Below are 18796 nucleotides of genomic sequence, written 5' to 3'. Positions count from 1 at the left end.
GAGTACAATGTTATCATAAATATGAGAAATGATGGCCAACACCACGAAAATAAAACCAGAGGATTTAATTTTCTTTTAATGTCTGAAATAAAGAAGCTCCTCTATCTGTCTACACCATTTGAACATCTTCTGGAATCAGAGATTAAGCCACCAGACTGATGAGGATGTCTGTGGATGATATCCGTTAGAGTTACAACCTAATGGAATACCACACAGCCACATCGCCATTTATCTTAAAGCAGTCTGCAGAGAGCTGCATTAAAAAGAAATAGATGTATAGTTCCTTTTTTCAGAAACCTTACCTGGAATATTATAGATAACATCAGAGCACGTTATTTTCGCTCATGCATAGTTAGTCATTTAGTGTCACTACACCTGTAGTTGAATTATCCCAAATGGCATTCCAGGAGCAGCTCAGACAGGAAAGTAAAAATGATGACCTGACACAATTGCAACTGCCTATTGGCACAGTGTAAATCAAAGACCAATCAGCACTGACAGGTACAGCTTTCGTGACGGGATCCAACTGGGATTTCAAATACTCTAACCAGCCAGATAAAGACCACTGCCTGAAGAACGTGTCCACCACGATTCGGAGAGAAAAGAAAAAAACCTCACTCAAACGGTTTGAGTGGCTGTCGAAAAACCTGACATTGACTGCATTTTAATGGCCAACAATTTTATAGGCGAAGTGCTTCGCTTTACTTTCACTGCAGTTCTTCTGAGAGAGAAACAAAAACACACATCCTAAAGAGAACAATTAGAAAGTTAGTCTAAGAAAAATCTGACGACGTCTTGCGGTTACAGAGGCTCGGATTTTGATGGATTACTATACTGAAACATGTAATTATTTCACCCAGAGTTACCCAGATCCGGTGATATATTTCAAGAGTACTGCAACTAAGGTAACATAGTGCTTATTTTTGTAACTGACTAATAACATAATTATGGAAGATGCCGGAAAGAATAAGCACCTGAAGATCAATTTAAATGCCACGCAGCCATGCAACATGAGACCGAGGGCCACAGAAGGTCTTTTTTTGCTAGAGAGGAACACCCTCTGATATAATGTGGTACTTGCTGTATTGCTAAAGGAAATGACATCCTGTATTGGATCAATTTTCACTAGTGCACAGCATGGTCACCTGCATCTCGCTATTATTTCCAGATACCGCAGTGGAGTAGAGCTCCACTGTGACATCCCTGACCCTCACACAGGTAGAAGAAAGTTTAAGTATATGACGGCTGAGTGTAATGAAAAAGCACTTTTGGACTCTTTGAGCTTGTCTTGTTTACCTCCTCTGCCTCTGAGTGGCACTTTCATCTGTCTTCTAGCCTAATTGGATCCTCTGCACACATTCCCATCGGAGGATCTGCATCTCCTCATACACACGGCACATTTACCTTCCTCACACACACAGCACATTTGCCTTTATGTGTTTACCGCCTCTCTGTATAATGACAGGCAAAGCTTTGCCCTCACATTTATTTGCATTTCCTCTCAACCCACCCAGTGTCTGAGGCCGCTCCTTAAACATCAAAAGAAGCACCAGGAGGAAAAGATGTGGTTGCATCTAAATGAAAATAAACCCTCAAAAACGATGTTGCCGACACTGTGAAGCAAGGCTATTAGTGCTTTGCCCAAGATTCACCCCATCAAGGCAAAGTAAAAACACAAAGCAGAACGTACAATTACTGCACATCAAACACGCTTACAATTAAAGGATGATGTTAAAATATTCGATGTCACTTCTGTTGGTTTTTAATAATTGAATAAACTTGATTAATGTCTTTTCTTACTATTCACATTTAATAATGTGTTCATTAACTCTTACAATCAATTCGATGGCAAAAACGTTATTGCCACTGTGTTATTTATGCTACTAAGACAATGTCACCTAATCATTCCCTGTATGTGACCTTATATAATAAGTACAAATAACATAGCTTGGCAAAATACTGTACAATTCGCATAGAAAACATATTTGATTGCGATAATAGTGTTTTCTATTTATGTTCTATTACAGTTTGACAGAGCTTCATTATTTAATTAAGCCAGAGGCAACCACTTATCCATCTAAATAAAATAAAAATGATGTAGAAATAATAAGAATAACTCCTGTTTAATACCAGTCAATCGAATCATTACCATCTGATTGAATTTCTCATGTGTAATCTGCTGCTGGCATACAGAAAAAACCTACCAAACTCTGTCTTGCATTTTGACTCACTATCACATCATTTAAGTCGTAGCTGGAAATGCATCAGAGCTTCATATCCATCCGGGAAGCTGTTGGTGTGAGCTGCAGTGGGCCTCATAAGGGAGTGATGTCCGTTATAATAAATACAAATCTGTCAGCTTCCTGTCCCCGCTCACATTCCTGATCATTAAGCCTGCTGTAATCACAACTGTGGGACTCATTAAATTTCTGACAGCCAATACTGCTAAAGAGAATGCTTTCTGAATCACTGGGCTCTGCTATTACTTCTCTCTAATAGCATAACAACACTACTATAAACAACCAACTCATATTCCCCTCAACAGCAACTGCTAAAATTATATTACAAAAGTCCTAGCTCTAGAGGAAACACTGCCATTAAAACTGTGAGTCTTTACAGGATGCATTTACTTTTAACAAGTCTGATCCACTTCTCAGTCTAAAATCTTCTCTTATTAAATGTACTTATGGGAGTTTTATGTAGAGCTGTGTTATTCTTTCAAAATTGTCAGTAGTTGATATTGCATGTGATGTAGCTTTAGAAACTCATGCACAGCTTATAATCCATTCATCCATGCATATAACTACTTGTCCCAGTAGGGTCATTGGGCTGTGAGTGTACTAGCTAGAGCCTATCCCCCAAGTGACACTGGGTGAGGCACAAGGTACATCCTAGACAGGCTGCTATGCTATCATAGGGCTAACAAAGACAGACAGACAAAAATTCACCAATTAAGCTAACAAGCATGTCTTTCGACTGTGGGAGAAAACTGGGGTCCCCACATAAAGCTCACACAGTCACAGTGAGATGACATGCAAACTCTCCACTACCCTACGACATAGCCAACATGCGGAAATCAGCAACTATAAAAATAGTCTGCTACACAGTAGGTGAGCATATGTGCAATCTGGGATCCAACTGGCTATTCTGTTGCCTTAATCTACAGGGACATCACAGTGCTTCCACTGTGTGCAGGGGATTTCTAAATCAATGGCTTAGTTTTGAAATTATATTTCAGCAAATGGACACAAACTGGTTACTACCATGGAAGCAATATGTGTTTAAGTGTGTCTGGATTGCAAACAGAAACCCAAAAACAACAGAAAGTTTCTCTCTCTACACTTATCTCTCTAGATATATCTCTATATATCTATCTCTATATCTATCTCTATATATCTATCTATATCTATATCTATATATCTATCTATATCTATATATCTATCTATATCTATATATATCTATATATCTATAGATATATATATATTTGAGTTTGCTGTAACCCACAGCAAACTCAAAGGAAGAAATTGAGATGAATCAGCTCTGAACTGGTGTGATAAAAATACTACTTTTTTGGGATAGGTCACACACAGTGAAGCTGGCAAAGGAACAGAGGCTTATTATAAAGTCCCCACTCACATGAAAAATACACACATTATACTCCTCCTGTTACATGGCATTTGTTTAATATTGCAGTGCCCAGCAGTCTAAAACTTAATTTATTGACTGTATTTAAGAGCAAAAATCATTTGGTTTGGATTTGGAGTTTTTGACATTAAACAAAAATACAGATATTGCCAGCTGTTTGTTTTAGTACATCCATTTTTAGTACAAATGGAGAATGGAATTACTGGCAGTGCTTGAGTTTTACAGAATAGCCAGAGTTGAGAGGATGTATCCAGCAGGGTAAAATAATGTCAACAAAAGAAGCACAATCCCAAAACAGATCGTATATTCTCTGTGAGCTTTCAAAGTCAAGCTGTGCAGGGTGGATCGTGTATTTCCCAGCTTTTTGTTTGAGTCTCCCTTTTAACAGTCAATTACTGTCTTGGTTGAAATATTGTCAGTTAGTAATTTGTCAAGCTCAAAAGATTAGTCGTGTTATTATATAAAGGAACTAACTAACTAACAAGGACAACATTACTCTGAGAGGCACTGTAAGTGTGCACTGTGGTGTAACAAAGGAAAGCCACAGTCTGAAGATTTAAAATTAAAATAAAATTTAAAAAAGACATATGAAGGATACTTTCCTGGAGCTTCTACAGCCACCCTGTAGTCCTGGAAGCTCTTACTAGGGTGGAAGTTGAAGATAAAGAGCACATTTGACCTGTCAAACACAATGACCTTGTCCTCTTCATGCTTGGCACTGACAAAGGCCTGGAGGGGGAGAGGAGAGAGAAAGAAAAGCTAATAAAGTATTTCTTCATGAATAGTCATTACCTTTCTCATCTTGGATTTAGAGAATTATAATGGAGCACATTATATCAGTGGACTACACATTTCCAAACACACTAAGAGACATTCCCACATCAAATTTTGGGTGGCAATCATCAGCAGAAAGCAGCGGCCCTGGGTAGCGCAAGGCAGACACTGTCAGCCCTAGACAGCTGCACATGATAAAGCCGCCACTCTCCTGTGGAGCGAGCTACTGTTAACGTGTCATTAGCAGAGATTATCAATGTCACCCCACCCCCTATTTTTAGTGCCTTGTTCCCCAAGCCAATTTCAGGGCAGCAAATTCACGGCTGAACGAGAAGATAAGCACCCCGACAACTGGACCAGCAGAGAGGATGGAGGTTAAGAAATGAGCTGACAGTCTGGAGTCTTTTCCCAAGTCCATTTCTACATGAGAACTCTGCAAATTCCAAGTAAAGCCAAGTTTCACTGACCGGCAGTTTAATCTGAAGCCATGAAGTCTTGACCAAATTAGAACACAGAGCTAGTCATAAATAAAAATAAGCATTAAATGACAATGTAATCATCTGTCTTCGTAGTTTAGGAATATATTCTGATTATAGCCTAATCTGTAAATGTTCATGGAAAAATAAAAATTATAATGTAATAATTTTCAAGTGGGGAACAAGAAAAATACCTATTTAGGAGGCCAATAAATGGTCCCCCGATATGAAAGCAAAACCCTCTAGTATGACATTAGGTCACAGTCTGTCAAATTTCTGTCACTGCCAGCAGGATCCCCCTGATTGGGAGCTGTTTTGACTGAAACTTAGCCAGGCAATAAGAGCTTATTTTTGAAGTCAGCAATCTGAATGAGTAAATTTTTGCTAGTCCACTGCTAAAATCCAATATTTGCACAAAATGCTATCCTCTTCTCTGCTCCCTTTTCTTCGCTAGAACTTATATTAAGTCAGCTGCAGTCCAGCGCACCCAGCGCAGTTGGCAGAAAAATTGGATTTAACTTTGGATATGCCACAGGCAAACATTTTCCGTTTCCGGAGAGATAGGAGACATTGAAAATACATTTGAAGATGTAACCTGCTGCTGGAAAAGGCAAAAATAATGATTTGACTTTTGCCCCCAAGGTTTTCTATTGAAAACTATGTGAATGAATCACTGCCTCACGTCCAAACTGCTGATTCCAATGACCTTATTATTAGGAAAAAAACTATGCAAAGTGCATTTTTTCTGATTTGCTGGATTTATAGACCATTTTTACGATTTCCATCAAAGACTGACTAAAGTTTCATTGCAAGCGATTAAAAGCATCTTGGGTATTTCTAATGGTTGGTGTCAGAGCTATAAATTATTTTTGCTTTATTTGCTAGTGAGTGCTGCTTTATCGTAAAATACATTCAGAGCTGCACACCTCAAGGAAGAGGAGTTTTAGTTCAAGCCCAAAAACTTTGGCCTTTTAAAACTCACAGATGCACATCTTCAAAGACATATGCACAAATCTCACTTTTCAGCAAAGTCCCTGCATGTTTCCATTTCTGCTTAGTTCATTTACACCAGGGACAAAAAGGAGAACTGCTGACATATCAGCTTATGCTTCTTGTTTTAACTACAAAATGCCCTTGGATCCTTCCACTACAGTGAAATATTGAACTAACCGAGCTATAGAATTTTCCCCACTAAGAACAATTACCTTGGCAATGTCACTGATGAGCCATACAAAGGATTTCGCCTCATCTGGTTATTATAGCAGAATCTCTGAACATTTATTGGCCTTATCTGCGAGTGATGTTCTGATGTTCTTTTTGTGATATTGTTTCATTCTGTGAATAAGAATTTCTTGTCTCAGCTGTTTCTGTGTGCACAGACACTGGAACACAGGGTCAGCCACACAAACCACTAGAGCTGATTTATTATCTCTTGTCTGGTCTTCAGGGCACTTACTCAATATCTTATGAGTAGCTTAAGTTTTACATAATGCCTATATTGATTAACGCCTCTACTTAGAAACTTCTTTTTTTTAGAGATAATATCTGTGTGTACCATTTTATCCAAGTACTGACTAACTGATGTAATGCTACATGCTATTACAAGTAAAAGACAGGCATACATACATATGTATATAAGGCAGCATCCATGAAGGCATAGGGATGCATTCCTGCATAGAGCATTGGTTACTTTGAAGATTTTAATGCTATATTAATTCAATGTATTAATGTTAAACCACATGTTTATATTTTGGAGCAACATACGCTGCTTTTTCTACACAAATGGTAAATGGCCTGTATTTATATAGCGCTTTACTAGTCCCTAAGGACCCCAAAGCGCTTTACATATCCAGTCATCCACCCATTCACACACACATTCACACACTGGTGATGGCAAGCTACATTGTAGCCACAGCCACCCTGGGGCGCACTGACAGAGGCGAGGCTGCCGGACACTGGCGCCACCGGGCCCTCTGACCACCACCAGTAGGCAACGGGTGAAGTGTCTTGCCCAAGGACACAACGACCGAGACTGTCTGAAGATCTGAAATTCATACCTGTCACTCAGTGACAAATATTTTGATATTATCCAGAGCCAACAAAGGATGCCTCAAGTCTAATAATAAAAACTTTGAAAACAAGTGGTCTCCTCATATTTCGAACGGCTTCCTGTACAAGTAGTAAGAAAAGAAGACGTGATACAACACAGTGATAACATGCCCTATTTCCCCATACTATTTTTAATGTGTTTCTGGCATCAAATTCATGAGTATATATTGCTAAAAACAAGAACATTGTATTATTGAGAAATATAGGGCTTATATGGACTCAATGGTGGCCAATCTGTAATCGATGTCTCGTATATCTTCAAACGCATGATGTCTGCTGGTTTATTTGTTAGTACATATTCTGATTAGTTGATTTATAGACTTAGATTATAGCAGCAGAGACAGGCTATCATTTCTCACCAAATCTGTCAGTTTGCTGCCAGTGGACGTGTTTCGCAGTATCAGGATCACCCGTTTGATAAACCAGACTAAAACGGACAGTGAGGATTAAAAATTTGCTAACATCCTGCCCTCCGTTCAAGAGTTAAACAAATCCAAAATCAGATATATGTAGAGTTTCTTTCTGCAACCTACAACTCAAGACATCATGTAAATACTGTATATACAGTAACCAGTTATCCATCCCTTCTTTATTCCATAATGATTCTAGCAGTTTTGCACCATTGCATGTATAAATCTGGTAATATGCTGTATTGGTGTTGTTATATTCAATGTTTGTCCTTATTATGTTATGTGCATTGAGAGCAATGAAAAAAGTGGAGTCCAAGACATTTTTCCCCAAGATAATATTGCTATAGTATGTCTGTGAAGGTTCTCAGTCATCCAGGTCATCGTAGTCAAAGGAGCTTGCAAAGAAAAGCGTCTGGACTTCTTTAAGTTACTTGAAGACGTTTCACCTCTCATCCGAGAAGCTTCTTCAGTTCTAAGGTCAAATGGTGGAGAGTCCCAGATATAAACCTAGTGGGAGTTCCCCCCACAGAGGGACAAAAGGACCCCCTGATGATCCTCTAATCGCCTGAGCCAAGGTGTGAAACTGGGTGTGGGTCCCAATCAGCCAGGGTTTCGGGTGAGCTTCATTGTGAAACCTGGCCCCACCTTATCATGCGAATTCCTGAGGTCAGATGGCCCAGGATGTGAGTGGGCGTTAAGGCGTCTGGGAAGGGATCTCAAAACTGGATTATAGATGGCAGAGAGTTGGTGTCGTAAACCCCGCCTCTGTTCAAAGATGGTCGCTCACAGTGGACATAGATGGCTTCTTTCACTCCTCTTTCAAACCATCTGTCCTCTCTGTCCAAAATGTGAACATTGGCATCCTCGAAAGAGTGTCCTTTATCCTTAAGATGCAGATGGACTGCTGAGTCTTGTCCTGTGGAGGTGGCTCTTCTGTGTTGTGCCATGCGCTTGTGAAGTGGCTGTTTGGTCTCTCCAATGTAGAGGTCTGGGCATTCCTCGCTGCACTGTACAGCATACACCACATTGTTAAGTCTGTGTTTTGGCGTTTTGTCTTTCGGGTGAACCAGTTTTTGTCTGAGCGTGTTGCTGGGTCTGAAATACACTGGGATGTCGATGCTTGGAGAAAACTCTCCTGAGTTTCTCTGATACACCGGCTACATAGGGGATGACAATGTTGTTGCGTCTGTCTTTCTTATCCTCCCTCGCTGGTGTCTGTCTTCTTTTCTGTGCCTCTTTGCTGACTTTAAGAACGCCCATTTAGGATAGCCGCACGTTTTGAGTGCTTCCTTTACATGTGTGTGTTCCTTCTTTTTTCCTTCAGGCTTAGAGGGAACATGTTCTGCCCGGTGGTGTAGGGTCCTAATTACTCCAAGTTTGTGTTCCAGAGGGTGATGGGAGTCAAACAGAACTGAAGAAGCTTCTCGGATGAGAGGTGAAACGTCTTCAAGTAACTTAAAGAAGTCCAGACGCTTTTCTTTGCAAGCTCCTTTGATTGCTATAGTATGTTGAGACAATCAAATGACTATTTAAAGATCAGATGAAAGCCAGATTGTTCCTTAGTGTTCTTGACATAAATACATCTCAACAACCTTTCAGATATTTGTTTGGCAACAAAACGCACAAAGTGAAAGTCGAATCACATATACATGCTCTTTGACCCTCCATAAGACACATACTGCTAAATCTGGCTGTAGAGCACAGCACAACTGCTATTACAGAACATCATTTATGTTTGAGATGTCTTAAGTGTATATTATATAACTGTGACCTACTGTATGATTTTACATTAAATGCACAGAACCAAGAAAAACAGCACTCACAGTATGCCGCAGGTCAGCTCTCGTGCCAAATGTATTCACTTTCCCTGCCAGTAGCATCATTTACGATCAGCATTCCTTCTCATTTACCCAGCAGGCAGCACACAAATCAGTAAGGCTGTACTTTTCCTTTGCCTTACCTCCAAAGCTCTGTCTCTCATCTACTTCTAAAGGATGTAGGAGCCTCCAGTAACTCAGAACACACTTTTGACTGATAGGCCAATATGCAGAAATTATCCGTGTGAACCAGGCATGTCTCTAATTATGCCCTCTGATATTTTTTTCTACTCTGCTGCATTTGTATGTCTGTCGAGCAGCACTCCGCAGGACAGAGTGTAACATAGCAAGGTGAAGTAGCTTTAATCTGGGGACTGGTTCCCAGGGATGTGAGGGAAGGTATTTTTGAATCAATTACACACACTCACTTCTAATCCCTGTCAATTTAGCCAAAGTCTCCATTTGCATTATCCCATTACTTTGCTACCAGCACCTCAAGAGAAAAAAAAACACATTTTTTTTCCCTTCTCCCAGAGGCTTCAAACGCAGGCAAAGACACAAGCTTCAGGAAATCTATTACTGTTCAACCTGACAGCAGCCAGAAAAACAAGACATTTACAAAATGAACTCTAATGTGTGCAGGGAAACTTTACAGGTATGTGAAGATAGTGAGCTGAGACTACATTTAATCTTGAAGAAAATAAACCTTTATCAGACTTATAAACAGCTGGTTGAGAAACGACAGGCTATTATTGTATATGTGTTTGAAAAGTTGCTGCAGCGATTTCTTTTTTTTGCCGTTTCATCACATTGCGTGCATAAAGCCTACTGTACAGTCAACGTGTGACGTTCTTACAGGTGGAGCTGCCAGCCAGCCGTACTTGTCTTCAGTACGGTTCATGTCCCGGTCAAAGGCATAGAGCTGACAGTAGCGCAGGTGATCCATATCTACCAGGTTAAACTGCCGCCGGGCATAGTGGTAACTCTGATTGTTGCCCTCTCTGGGGAAATCCAACCACTCAGGATGGCCAAACTCATTTCCTGCAACACAGAAAGTTTTATTAAAAAAGGTACATAATGAACGGAAAGGCACAGTCTTTGAATCAAAAGACCCTATTATTCTGTCCTATATAAGGTGCATTTAGGGTTTTGTGCAATTTTTAACAAGATAGAAAAATAAAAAGATAGAGATCACACTTTTTTCATAACCTGACCAGAAGATACTTACTTTCCTGTTTTAAAGAGAGCTAAATTTCACCAAGTGACAATCATCTTATAACCCAAGAATCTGCCCCAAATCCAGTAGCTTTCATTAGAGCTTCGCCCTTTCAATTTGTGCAAAATGAATTCACCAGGATACATTTTCATCATTACAATTTAAATCTCAGTTCTTCATAACAATATGAATGTTTCAACTTGGTGTTAGAACCAATACCAAGAGCTATTCAACTCGCACACAAATGAGACTATAATAAACAGATTCATCACTCGCTCATCGCTGTTTAATTCGTGTTTGTGAAAACAATATCTAAATTACTGTCTTATTCTGCCACCTTTCAAATGCCTGTTTGTTCATTTCATCTTTTCCTCATCTTTCACTTAATTAGGAGAAACAAGCTGAAATCTTCGGACTGCGCGCATTTAGCAAAACAGAACACACTCGGTGGAACTTTTCTGATAACAGACCTGATGCTACTATCAAGACACGCCAGAAAGGAGATGAGATAATGAATCCGTCACTGGGTGTCATGACAACATCATAAAACAACAGCCAGGATAATTGAATTCCTGGCAGTAAAAGAAAGACAAACCAGAGACGGAAGATGATGGCAACAAAAATAAATAAATAACAACGAATAAATAAGGGGGGGAAAAAAACCCCTGAGTGATGGGATGAAGTGGAACAGACAGGGACTGACAGCAGATTTTAATGAAATACATTATGTAGGTGTTAAAGTAGTAGCAAACAATAAGACATGAACTGCCAACAGAACAAGCACACTGCAGCACTTGCCTAGGAATTAGGGCAGCAGAGAGAGAGAGAGAGAGAGAGAGCGAGAGAAAGTGAGAGAGAAAGTAAGAGAGTGCTTTTTCTTCTGACATCTGCATGAATAACAAGCCTCCCACACAAGTGAACTTGAAATGTTAAGGAGAGAATTACACCTCAGCACCACCAGTCAAAAACAGACTTTCTTCCCTGCACTCAACCAAGAGGATTGTGTACACTACTTTATTGAGTATCTGAAATTCTTGTACTAATATTTCATATATTAAAAGCACAAAACCTATACTTCATTTAGTTGGAGATTAGTGAGAAAGTCAAACATTGCGCACTGCATGGATTTGACTTTAAGTGTTTATTGTGCAAAAAGTGCACAAACCAAAGTTGAAACCTTTTATTTCCCATATGTTAATGCGGAATACTGTAATGAAAATGGTGACTACAGTTTTAGTATTCAATGAGATTTAGTTACTGCTAATTGTTTTAATTCATTTATTTTTCTCAGTATTATTGTACAGGGTGTGTATCAAAACTTTTAATTTTACACCAGTTGACCAGTCCATTTTTCAGATCTCATAGTCACAAATTACAATAGTAAGTAGGTGGAACATATAACACTATAAGGGAGCAGAAGTGCTAGTTAATTTTGTGGCAAACAAGTATAGTGTGCCACCTTGGACACCAAGGTCCTGTAAACTTCTTCAGAGATTTTGGTCCATATTGACATGATGATATTCTCAAAGTCACTGCAGGCTGACCATTTGTACATTCTTGATTATGCAAATTTCCAATTCTACAAAGATCCTCTATTGGATTTAGTTCTGATAACTGTGGAGGCCAATTGAGTAGAGGCTGTGCCGTTTAAATAATGTTCAGTTAGAACTAAGGGACCCAAAGGAAAATATAGAAAATATCCACCACAGGCAGCTTAAACTCTTTTTGGACACCAAACTCTGACCCTGCTATCCAAATGTTACAGCAGAAACTGACTCATCTGACCGGGAAACATTTGTTTCAGTCTTTTGTAGTCCAATTTTTGCTCAGCCAGTGTGAGTTGTAGCCTAAGTTCCATGTTCTTAGCTCACAGGAATGACACCTGCTGTGGTCTTCTGCTGTTGTAGCCCATCAGCTCTGACTTCACGTGTTGTGCATTCAGAGATGGCTTGATTGTATGGCCCAGAGAACTGAAACTCACTGGATACTTTCTCTTTTTTGGACCACTCTGTGCAAACACTAGAGATAGTTGCGTGTGAAAATCCCAAGAGAGCAGTCGTTTCTGAAATAATCAGATCACCTCATTTAATACCACATTTTCTTTCAAATTGTGATGCTTGGTTTGAACTTCACAAGGTCATTGTAATGCTCACACCCCTAAATACATTGAGTTTCTACCATGTGATTGGTTGATTACAGTAGATATCTGTGTTAATGAGCAGCTTTGTGAGGATCTATTCTGTACCTCATTAGGTGGCCAGAACTTGTATACAGGTGATGGCTTAGTTTCTTTTGGTGATGATCTTGATTCTGTTTACTGATTAATGAACAGATCCTGCATTGTAGATCTACTGAGATAGGTTTCTCCACTGTTTGAAACTCCACCCCTGTTTTCACAAACTGAAATTTGCCTACACCGTGTGAGCTATAGACTATAAAACCCTTCTGGAAGGCCATGATGTTGATATCATCTGACTTTGTTTACTCATGTTCATTGCTGATATTGATAATGTCAGTCTTGTTCCAGTCTTGTCCTTACATCACTGGGAATTTTGTATGTGGGTGAGAAAAGTTCCCGAGTGCTCTGAAGTTTAAGAGAATAAACAGCAAAATTTATCCTTGCCACCTTCTTGAGTTTATTTATAACACACCTGAAGCCAGTTTTCATCAGCCTGTGAGCTAAAGAAATCTGGGACTGTGTGAAGGCACTAATACAGGAAGTAAAGGCTCTCCTCTGGACATCATCTTTGTTTTTTTCTCTCCTCCTGTCTGTTTTATCAAGACAGCTGGGCAATTCCTCCACTGATGTTACAGCTGCTGTAGGCTATGTCTTGGCCCTGGCCACAGGTGGCAATGGATATGTTAGTTGGCATTAACTGCCCCTAAGCAAAAGGACAAGTTCTTCTGAGTGTTCTTCCTCCACTAGGGAGGCTACCTAAAATGCCAATCTCCCCAGTGATCAGGTGTCTTATTTGCCTAAGGGAAGAAATTGACCGTTTTAAGACCATTCTTAATGCATCAACACAATCGTTTTTCTTTGCTCAATAGTTACACGCCATACGTTTCAAAAACAAAACAAAAAAAACCAAAGACACTAACGAGCATTTAACTGAAAGGCTCAGACTAAGTGATGCAAAATGATATAATGCTTTTTGGAAATGCTCCCACGCAGTAATTTCCACTACAGGATTATTGCTGTGCTGCTAGAAGGCTCGAAGATCACGGTCATTTACTATTGAGTCCTTCCCTTATCCCTTTCTCTTACTCTTTTGATGATATTATGTACTACTGATCATAAGACATCCCAACATATTTGCAGTTTTACGCATATAGATGTTATTCTTTTCCCATTTGTGGCATTCAGTATGTTGTATTTGCACTATTTGAGTAATTGAAAGATTACAATACACATGAAGATATAGTGCTATCCCCATGCTTTGTAAGTGGAGTCGTTTTAAATAAGCATATTAATGCATTTTCAGTGTAAAGAATGTATGACTTGTATACCGAGAACTGGAATAACATAAAAAAAATTTACATTGTAACTGAGCTGACAATGTAAACTATGGAAGAGAAGACTGTGCAGAATGAAATATATCATTCCCTCATGAAAAGATACATATTTTATTGTACAAATATCATCACAGTAAGCATTTACAGTGGGGCAAAAAAGTATTTAGTCAGCCACCGATTGTGCAAGTTCCCCCACTTAAAATGATGACAGAGGTCAGTAATTTGCACCAGAGGTACACTTCAACTGTGAGAGACAGAATGTGAAAAAAAAATCCATGAATCACATGGTAGGATTTGTAAAGAATTTATTCGTAAATTAGGGTGGAAAATAAGTATTTGGTCACCTCAAACAAGGAAAATCTCTGGCTCTCACAGACCTGTAACGTCTTCTGTAAGAAGCTTTTCTGTCCCCCACTCATTACCTGTATGAATGGCACCTGTTTGAACTCATCATCTGTATAAAAGACACCTGTCCACAGCCTCAAACAGTCAGACTCCAAACTCCGCCATGGCCAAGACCAAAGAGCTTTCGAAGGACACCAGGAAAAGTATTGTAGACCTGCACCAGACTGGGAAGAGTGAATCTACAATAGGCAAGCAGCTTGGTGTGAAAAAATCAACTGTGGGAGCAATCATCAGAAAATGGAAGACATACAAGACCACTGATAATCTCCCTCGATCTGGGGCTCCACGCAAGATCTCATCCCGTGGGGTCAAAATGATCATGAGAACGGTGAGCAAAGATCCCAGAACCACACGGGGGGACCTGGTGAATGACCTGCAGAGAGCTGGGACCAAAGTAACAAAGGTCACCATCAGTAACACACTACAACGGCAGGGAATCAAATCCCGCAGTGCCAGACGTGTTCCGCTGCTGAAGCCAGTGCATGTCCAGGCCCGTCTGAAGTTTGCCAGAGAGCACATGGATGATACAGCAGAGGATTGGGAGAATGTCATGTGGTCAGATGAAACCAAAGTAGAACTTTTTGGTATAAACTCAACTCGTCGTGTTTGGAGGAAGAAGAATACTGAGTTGCATCCCAAGAACACCATACCTACTGTGAAGCATGGGGGTGGAAACATCATGCTATGGGGCTGTTTTTCTGCCAAGGGGACAGGACGACTGATCCGTGTTAAGGACAGAATGAATGGGGCCATGTATCGTGAGATTTTGAGCCAAAACCTCCTTCCATCAGTGAGAACTTTGAAGATGAAACGAGGCTGGGTCTTCCAACATGACAATGATCCAAAACACACCGCCCGGGCAACAAAGGAGTGGCTCCGTAAGAAGCATTTGAAAGTCCTGGAGTGGCCTAGCCAGTCTCCAGACCTCAACCCCATAGAAAATCTGTGGCGGGAGTTGAAAGTCCGTGTTGCTCGGCGACAGCCCCAAAACATCACTGCTCTCGAGAAGATCTGCATGGAGGAATGGGCCAAAATACCAGCTACTGTGTGTGCAAACCTGGTAAAGACCTATAGTAAACGTTTGACCTCTGTTATTGCCAACAAAGGTTATGTTACAAAGTATTGAGTTGTATTTTTGTTATTGACCAAATACTTATTTTCCACCCTGATTTACGAATAAATTCTTTACAAATCCTACCATGTGGATTCATGGATTTTTTTTTCACATTCTGTCTCTCACAGTTGAAGTGTACCTCTGGTGCAAATTACTGACCTCTGTCATCATTTTAGGTGGGGGAACTTGCACAATCGGTGGCTGACTAAATACTTTTTTGCCCCACTGTAGTAATCTCTGAGCCAATACATGTAAAAAGGAACAAAGCAATACTCTCAAATGTTTTAAACCCCTCAAGGAACTCCTTCATCAGAAAGAAAGAAAGAAAAAAAAAAAAATCTAAATTTAGATGTTATTTCACTGTCAAACATCAATATTTTATGTCTGATGCATAATGTACTATTTTGCTGTATCCACCCTCAGCCTGGCTCGTCAACATCTACAGCACTTTTGAGTTCCTACATGTCCCACAATGATTTTCAACACACCCAAGGGAAATGGCTCTGTGTTGCAGTATGTTGCATACAGTATGGGTAGGTGTTGGGAGTGAAAGCACCAAAAGAATCATTGTACATTTTTCTGGTGTAGAAAGGGAGAGGAATGGATCAATGCAGTGGCATGCAATGCACAGTTCAGACTGCAAAAAGCCAAAGAACCTGTTGTAATTCATATACCACTGAGAACACATCCACAAAGATACAAGCTACAAATGCTTTACACAGGTATTCCACCATGGGCAATGTGTATCACAGTCACAGTTCAAAGCCAGTTTTGAGTATGTAGTGTACTCACGGTTGCGAAATTATTATCAAAGACCATGCATTATTGAGGGTCCTCCATAAAACATTAGGGCCCTGCAGGCCAAGGCAGAGACACGGGTAGCTCTACTGCACCTTTACAGACTATTTCTAAATGTGACGTTTTTAGCTTCGTGTCAAGACACTAAACCATTAAAAAAAAAAAAATAAAAAAATATTGACACTTTTGCAATACATTGTGGTTAAAATGAAAGAAAGGAGGAAAAAAGGATTCTAAAGGCATTAACGGCCTCTAAAGCATGAACTCTACTGTCATTTTTGTATTGTCAAGAAACCTCAGTGGCTTTTATTCATTATATAGCACCAATGCAGGTTTACGCAGGATGAAAGTAACAAATATTGATTTTTTGGTAACACCATTATAATTAAAAACAACAACAAAAACTAGCTCATGACGGAATATCTGTACACTCAAGATATCCACGTCTCTTAAAGGAAACATCAAAGAATGCAGTGTGCCATAGATAGCCATCTGAAAAAAGGTTTCTGTATATGTACATGTAAATAGAACAACTAATGTCATCATATACGATATACTGTATGCACAGGCCAAAATGCATAAATGAAACAATTTTAGTGTTGTACTATTTGCTGTTTAGGGAAATGACGACTCAATCAAACTGAAATCTGAATAATTTCCCCAATTTCAGTCTGAAATGTTGCACATAACTTGACGGTTTTCCAATAGTTTTTCGATGTTTACAGACTCACAAACAATGTGAATCAGTAAATATGATGTTGAAGTTAATGCAAAAAATATATATTTGGTTTTCGCATTATCAGCAAAGATGTACCATACAGTAGATGATGCACAACAGATCACCAAAACTGTGAAATGAATGATAACTTTGTGTGTACACCTCTTGGTCTGCTTATAAGAAATAACAGTGAACCCTAAATGGAATAGAACCCAAAGGAAACAATGGATTAAATTTCTGTTTCAGACAGAAAGAACTTAACCATAGCTCTCAGGACTCATTCTCATCCCTGGGGTATAATACCAAGGTGACTTAATCTCTATACCCTTATAAGGTAGCTGTCTAATGCCTAAACCTGATAAGCGAGTCAATGTGAAAGTAAAAAGCAAGTAAAAATAAAGCATATAAAGCCCCAAACACAAAGGTCCCAATAGGAAGGGGACCACAGTCAATTGCAACTTAGACCACTGACACCCTTCTAACTTAGGTATCTTAAATAGCACCATTATCGCTAAGCAGCCAATACTGCCGATGCATCAAGGCACCAACGCCAAAGGACACCTTGCGCGTAATGGGGAGATGCAGGAGGCATCTGGCAAGATGGCATTATATTACATGCTGGGATGAGAAAGCATTAGTGAAAGCACAAGTGGAAAAAAATAATCTAAAGAAGCGCTTGCACCAGGCTGCACTTGCAATATTTCAGCATCATGTGACTTAATTTATTGCCACAAACTGCACAAATACAACATACAACAGAAATCTTCCCAGAAATGCATAATATTTTACTAACTTTGAGAAAATGTTTCGGTATGAATTGCTTTTTATTTATAAGCCAGCAGCATTAAGCTTTTCTTTGTCATACTTTTTTCCTCTGGCAGCGTGGGTGCCATATGGAAGCAGCGAGGGCACGTTCAAACACCTGCATGCACAAAACACCAGGGTTAGAGAAAGAGGAAAAAAAAACGTGATCTGCCTGCTAAGCTCTGTCCTAGACAGCAAAAGCCGGGATACTGGCTGGTGCTTTGATAAAAACTCTTGAAAGAGCTACATTCATTAACGGGATAAGTGCACATGCCTCTTTTGCCTATTTACTTTCAGTTTTCCAGTGTTATTATTTTATAAAGTCTAGTGGAGATGATTGGTTTCCTGGAGAAATTGATTCAGTAACCTGTGGAAGCTTTTGACTCTTCTTTGATTTCAGCTTTAAAGAAACACATTAGACACACCTCCATTAGGTAATCATTTTCCTCTCTTCTACGATAACACGGCAAAGTTCCTCCCATATGCCCGCATTAATCACCATGATAATCACCTTCCTCTACCTCCTCACAGCTGAAATAAACCAGATAGCACATTCTGTTCAAGGATGAAATATGATGGATTCTCACCCTAATAAGCCACAATGTAGCTTGCCATCACTAGTGTGTGAATGTGTGTGTGAATGGGTGGATGACTGGATGTGTAAAGCGCTTTGGGGTCCTTAGGGACTAGTAAAGCGCTATACAAATACATGCCATTTACCATTTAATACACAGATAAACAAAATCCTAATAACGTATGAAAGGCACGCTGTCTCATATAAAATATGGAGACGTGTTTTAGTATTATATAGATGGATTACCTACAAGGATAATACCACAAAGCAAATCTAGATTTGTTGGGTAAACTTCGCAATACCCTTTAATACTCTGAAAAACATAGAAAGCTGGTTCAGTGTTCCACAACTGGGACGATAACTGTATTGGTCCTGCTGCATGCAAGGTTCAACTAATAGATAGACTCTACTTTCCGGTACCCT

At 39.6% G+C, this 18796-nt stretch overlaps 1 protein-coding gene across 1 annotated transcript in view; it reads right to left on the bottom strand.

Annotated features, from left to right (window-relative positions):
• The window catches only part of gbe1b (glucan (1,4-alpha-), branching enzyme 1b), a 96151-nt gene that overhangs the window by 18516 nt on the left and 58839 nt on the right, over positions 1–18796 (bottom strand). Inside the window, exons 13-14 of the mRNA XM_005926491.3 lie at positions 10088–10272; positions 4244–4374 (exon numbers count right to left, since the gene is read on the bottom strand). Coding sequence (XP_005926553.1) covers positions 4244–4374; positions 10088–10272 — 316 coding nt within the window. The remainder of the gene's footprint in view (positions 1–4243; positions 4375–10087; positions 10273–18796) is intronic.

Source organism: Haplochromis burtoni, unplaced genomic scaffold (genome assembly GCF_018398535.1).
Source record: "Haplochromis burtoni strain Fernald_Lab_line unplaced genomic scaffold, NCSU_Asbu1 Contig_36, whole genome shotgun sequence".
Taxonomy (NCBI): domain Eukaryota; kingdom Metazoa; phylum Chordata; class Actinopteri; order Cichliformes; family Cichlidae; genus Haplochromis; species Haplochromis burtoni.
Note: the sequence above shows the minus strand (reverse complement) of the source record. Positions and strands in the feature narration are given on the sequence as shown.